Below are 6,185 nucleotides of genomic sequence, written 5' to 3' on the forward strand. Positions count from 1 at the left end.
GCAACTTTGTGTTGTGTAGAGTACACCATATAGTGTACCCCTTCCACAACTTTACGCAGTAAAAGTCATCAAGGCGTAGCAAGCCAATGGTCATGGAGGTTCGCGTCCGGCGCTTGTCGGCCACGACGGAGGACGAGCCGATGGAGCTGGCAGATGAGTCGCAGGTGGTGGTGGTGACGCCTGGCCAGGTGATCAGCACGGATACAGGAGCATTTCTGCGTGGCCACGGAACATACTTGAGCGGACGCAACGAGCTGGTGGCCAGCGTGGCCGGCGTCGTGGAGAAGGTGAACCAGCTTATCACGGTGCGGCCGCTCGTCTCGCGGTACATTGGTGAAGTGGGCGACATCGTGGTGGGCCGTGTGACGGAAGTGGCCAGCAAGCGCTGGAAGGTGGACGTGAACGGCCAGCAGGACGCCAGCCTCATGCTCAGCTCCGTGACGTTACCAGGCGGCGCCCAGCGCCGGCGCACGTACGCCGATCAACTGCAAATGCGAGCCTTCTTCGTAGAGAACGACCTCATCTCGGCCGAGATCCAGGAGGTCCGCTACGACGGCTCACTCAGTCTGCACACGCGCAGTCTGCGCTACGGCAAGCTGGAGAACGGCCAGTTCGTGGCCGTGGCGGCCCCGCTAGTAAAGAGGATGAAGCAGCACATGGCCACTCTCCCAGGCATCGGCATCGACGTGATTCTCGGCACCAACGGATATATTTGGGTGTCCAGGAGCATGGCCGAGCTCGGAGGTGATGACACGACCAGCAACATGGAGACACGAGTCGAAGTGCTCACGGCCAAGAGACAGCTACACGCGGCCACACCCATGAGCGTGGAGGACCGTCGGAAGATCGCACGTGTCTCGCAGGCACTACTGAAGCTTAATGAACAGTTCCGGATGATCACACCCGACAGTATCATGGCCACGTACGAACTGTTAGAAGCGCAAGGTAAATAGATGAATGAACAAGGTTGCATTACTACGAGTTGATTCTTCTTTGGTATTTTTTCTTTGCGGCCTGTAAACATAACCTATTTATTTTAAGATGGTCAACTCTCTGATACAGCCAAATTAACTACTGCAAAGTCCGACATTCAAAATTTCGCGAAGTTAAGAACTAAGGTATCTGATAATTCACCATTCCTATCTTTCTGTTTTGCTGTAACAAGTGCAGACCTACTTGCTTTGGCCACAAAGTCGCGCTTCGCCCTGAAATTTAACAAAACAAATTCACTTTTGGTGCATCTCCTGCGCCTGCTTCGCAGCTGCTACATCCTACAACTCGGAAGCATGGTACTGTAGCAAAACAAAATAGATTGATTGTCACCGGAGCAGCCAAACAAAAACATTTCAGACGCGCATAAAGTCATACATTTGTAGTCTTTATGAATTTGTGGAACGTGCGGATATACTTTGTATTACGTAGTAAGAAGTTCTTAGGTGAGTTCTTACTAAGAAAAAGATTAAAGGAAAAACTCCAATCGGGAACTCGATTTGAAAAAGTATTTTCAATCGGTTTACTTTTAAAACAGGATCATGATGACGGACAGGTTTCACTTCCCGAGGTTTGTCGGGACATCGTAGTTGTGACGTGTAGACAATTGCGTTGGGCCTTAACGCTAGCTTGTATAGTGATATTTGGCTTAGTTCAACTTGAAACTTCGCTTCCGCTCGAGGTGTGACCATACGCCCATCTTCCACCCACCGAAATCCTTGCCGCAAACGAAGATGCTCTTCGGCCATCATTATTTCGTGTATGAGCGAAAATAGTGGTAGGGCAATCGGTCTCGCGGTTTTAGCAACATCACATTGGCATACCCTCTCTAGTTTTTACTTGATCTCTCGCGCCCATACCGAGAGGGCCCACGAAGCGAAGTCTTAAAATACAAAATTTGTAAAAGAAAACACCAGCGAATTCGATGAAATAGACATTTTTCCATGGTTGTCCACTTCGATAATGCCTTGCTACTATGAAATGTATCCTCACCGGGCGACAACGACCTGAGTCAGTGAAGCTGTATTGAAGAGAAGCTGCGGCAAGGTTATGAGCGCAGCGATCAGCACAGCGAAGCTGATCGCTTCTTTCATACTGGAATGGCGACGATTTTTTTTTTAGCAGTCTGTGGCTTCTTGACACGCGTTCTGTGCTGTGGGCTTACCATTCCGGCCAGTTATTCTTCTGCCCAGTGAGTGATTCACACAAGGCTCACCAAGCTAGACAAATGCAACCGGTATCCGTACATTGCTGCATCGGGTCCCTCAGCCCCTTACGCTAAACATCGTTATTTTTGAAGATCACCCAAGCTGAAGGTTTTTTTTTTTTGAAGGTCTCCTAATGCTACCTGTAACTCAGTCGACATTGTTCAACGATATAATGTCTGTGATGCCCTACAGGATACTATGTATCCCCCACGGTATAATATTAATGCATATCCACGAAACGTATTTCTACTGCACACCAAACACAGTGACGCCTACAGTCGGATTCCGTACAATAACCACAGTAAAAACCAAAACCCGGTGGGTATGGAGACGCCTACAGTACCAACTACAAACTGGTCCCGTGCAGCAAGCACGCTAAACGACTGATCCAGTGTCGTTCAAGGAGTATGGTGATGATCACATTCGACGAGTACGACGACCATTTTGGATTTAGTACTGAGGTTACCTGCGCCAACGACTGATATCTAGAACACACGATCGTTCTTCATCCGATTAGACGATGAGAAATTCCAATCAATTAGCGTATTGCAAGTACCCCGACGACAACGATTTGGTGCCGTGCCACGAGTGTGTTTACCAATCCGGTCCCGAACACCGAGTACGATGCCGACTACAATCTAGACCAGTGTTGAGCGAGATGACGGGAACAGTCTACTCGTGTACAACGAGTAGGGTGATGACGACTGTCCAGCCCCGTGTAATGCGTACGGCAGATGACGAGTGTAGTGAAATCTTACAACACGATAAAGCGAAGCCAATGTGCATATAGGAAAACACCGATAAACTAACCTATGCTGAGTAGTGCCGTTCTTAACACCCCGCTGCGCGGTAGTGTGTACTACTATTGTACTGGCGAGATGAATGCACACACAAAATACTGTTTTATCGATAACTTCATGAATATTGACCTCCCACCTGTAAAACCACCAAAAATAAAGCGGAGGTAGTGCAGATTGCAAATATGCTGTAAACAACCGCATCAGCTTAAGTTTTCAGGTCGATGTACGTGAAACAACTGGTGCGGTAAGGGGATCGACATGGACGGACTGAGGTGATATCTTCGCGACATAAACACCAATTAGCACAGGCGCATCGCGAGTGTAAGGCGAAGTCTTCGGAAAAAATAAGCTACTCACACAAATCTGCTCTAAACATGTGTACAACTGCTGCAGCTACACTTTAAGCAGTCCGATTTTGGGCATGAATTGATGGATTTTGCTTGGAGGTCAAGGCCTAAAAGTACACCTAACATTTGCAATAGTAAAACCAAGTACAAATACGAGCACACCAGAGAAAACAGAAATCCCCCTAACGTTAACGTTAGACCAGTTCGTACGAGTGCGAAATACTAGTAAAAAAAATGTGCAGATCGCAGGTCTCGCTGAAGAAGCTAACGAAAGCGTTAAGCTTCAGAAAAAAAAATATGCGTGTCTCCATATACCAATGCATAGGCTCATCTACGGGTCCGTAACTAAAACTTCGTGTACTTCATTAATCTCATAGCTAACCTAACATAAATAGAGTTTCTCTGACCCGCTAAACAAAATGTGGGATTATGACTCCTTCCAGCATGCCCACGCGCTCCAATATGGTCTAAAGGTAATGATGAGAGACGCCAATGGCGCAGTTCGCTGTCATTTCTCCGGTCAAACTTCACACAGGAACCCGTTACCATTCCACTACGAAGGAGAGTTTTCTGTACTAAACTTTGAGATTCGTGAGTCTATGGGAACGATCTGCTAGGGAGAATCTTTTCCAATGTGGAAGACGAAGACACCCCAGTGGCAGTCGCACTGGTGTTGTCTACGGAATCATATCTGTGGTTCATGTGACTTTTACCAGAATCTATGCAAAAGTGTTGGACAAGCAGGACTTCAAAACAAAATTTAATGACGGCTGGGACGCACTTGAGGAGGTTGCAAACCCAAAAACGTTTAAGCATCTCCGTAAGTTTTGCTGTGGTTTAGCAACAATATTTGCTAACACGGCATCGGTAGAGTCTCACTACTCCATATTAAAATGGTAATGGAACGACCGTTGTACCGCTATGACTTCACTGGCATTAGAAGGAATATTACAGGCGAAGCAGTTCGACGAACTTAACAATCTAAACAACCAAGGTAGCTAAATACCGTGCCGGAAAAAGATTCTGGATGTGCCTGAATTAAGCTAATATGACACAATTCGGCATATGCCGATTCTAAGAACGTCTGTTCTACTGCCACGATTTTGATACGCATCCGGCATCCAGACAGAATTGAAGGCCGCTCCGTTCGTACGCATTCTGGATCACCAAGACGGCGACTGCTCGTAGGCTTGCCCTACTCATCAGAATTGCGAATGATCGATACAAGAATCGTTCCTTGTGGTATCGTTCGATTACTTTTTCTTAGTGACGCTGTAGTCATGCTGTAACGTACACCGATGGATTGCAGTCTCTGCTTAACTTCCGAGGGATATTCTTGTCGAGGAGGGGAAGCAGCGAGTATATCTCGGAGATCTCCGCTGCAAAGCAAACAACGTCACTCTCTGCGTTTTTTTTTGTCCTGTCCCTAATCTTTGTACGCCACAAGCTCATTGTAAACCAGGTGAATAAAGTTGCAATCTTCATATCTGATATATATCGTACACATTACAGAGTTAAAAGCGTTTCTTGCTGTTTTGTAATTTTTAGCAGCGAGAATTGCCTTTACCGCGGCAAAAAATCTTTGACTCGAATTAGAACTGGCAATCGGATCCTATGGAACAAGCGCAATCTCCGCTTTATTTTTAGCGCTCCCAGCTCAGCTGCTATAATGAACCATTATTAGTAGATATCACGTCTTCAGTCTGGGCCATCACCCCCACCACAATCAGCAGTAGCAGTGAGCCCAACATGCGCACGCAGTTCTGATCTAATCTAAATGTGCGACGTAGTAACAAATCCGTAATGCTTTGCGCATAAATTATCCTTGATTGTTTTTTTGCAAGCAGCGTCGTATTCGGCAAATTTGTCTCTACATAGACGAATTTTCTATAATTTGATGCTCCGTAGATTATCCGCCCCACTGGGACTCCCAGTGGATCAACACGTGGCAGTTTATCCCATTAACCAAACCAGTAGGATATTATTTTCTACTACATGTAATAATTATAATAAAAGAATTTGAAGAAGTACATAACTCCACCTTCTGGCTTTCTTGTATACCTCTTATAGTTTCCATTGTTATTTATTAATGGAGAATAAGCCTTTTGAGACAGATTATATACGTACAAGTATTGAAATTGAAGTGAAAAAACTCTCGAACATTCGCAGTTGTCGACTTCGTAGCCTAGTGCTGTATGCCGAAGGCGTATGTTTGGGTTATCGTTGACTTTTTCAACGTGTCTTCAGATCACTGAGCAACCCCAAGAGTTTATCGATGTGTCCGGGATTCTAACCGAAACTTGGACATCTCATTGTCGAGCGTCTTGCATGATACTCGTGACACACCAGGGTTGTAATGAATGGCCCTGTTAGTCCCGTTGTTTGTGGAAACACAGCGAACATTCCAAGTTTTAAAAAAAGATGAAAGCAAGAAATTCAAAATCTCTTTTGATGTGCGTGTGATGTTGAACTATATTGATTTAAGGGAGAAATAGTGCTTTCTTGGAAATCCCAGCGCACGGGAGATCAAGAAATTGTCTGGTATTCTCAGTCGATATATCAACGACCGGTATAATACCATTTGCAGTTTGATATTTAGAATGACCACTTGAGGTGAGTGAGACATTTCGACATATGATGGAGAAACTTCACCTCTGCCAAACAATTAAGATATTTCTATTTTAGACACCACATCACGTCCAGTAAATATTTTACTCTACGTATAATTTCAGTCATAGAAGATGGTGAAGCTAGTCTGCGTGTTTGTTGGTCTGGAGGAAAGCTTGTTCTTTGTGAATATCGATGCGAATGAGTCGGTGGGTTACCTGAAGGATGCGATC

General features: G+C 45.5%; 2 protein-coding genes across 2 annotated transcripts; both read left to right on the forward strand.

Moving 5' to 3' along the window:
* The first annotated feature begins 31 nt into the window (after window positions 1–31).
* PPTG_01840 (hypothetical protein) lies at window positions 32–981 on the forward strand. The gene has a single exon (XM_008895235.1). It carries the CDS (start codon window positions 87–89, stop codon window positions 951–953), a length of 867 nt encoding a protein of 288 aa, XP_008893483.1. The 5' UTR covers window positions 32–86; the 3' UTR covers window positions 954–981.
* A 2,238-nt stretch (window positions 982–3,219) lies between these two features.
* On the forward strand, window positions 3,220–5,112 carry PPTG_21117 (hypothetical protein; the record flags this gene model as incomplete). The annotated part of the gene is made up of 4 exons (XM_008895570.1): window positions 3,220–3,237; window positions 3,741–3,818; window positions 4,300–4,339; window positions 5,033–5,112. The coding sequence occupies 4 exons, from the start codon at window positions 3,220–3,222 to the stop codon at window positions 5,110–5,112; spliced, it is 216 nt and encodes a 71-aa protein (XP_008893818.1).
* Between the last annotated feature and the right edge of the window lie 1,073 nt (window positions 5,113–6,185).

The sequence above is a fragment of the Phytophthora parasitica genome, assembly GCF_000247585.1.
Source record: "Phytophthora parasitica INRA-310 unplaced genomic scaffold supercont2.3, whole genome shotgun sequence".
Lineage (NCBI taxonomy): Eukaryota > Oomycota > Peronosporomycetes > Peronosporales > Peronosporaceae > Phytophthora > Phytophthora nicotianae.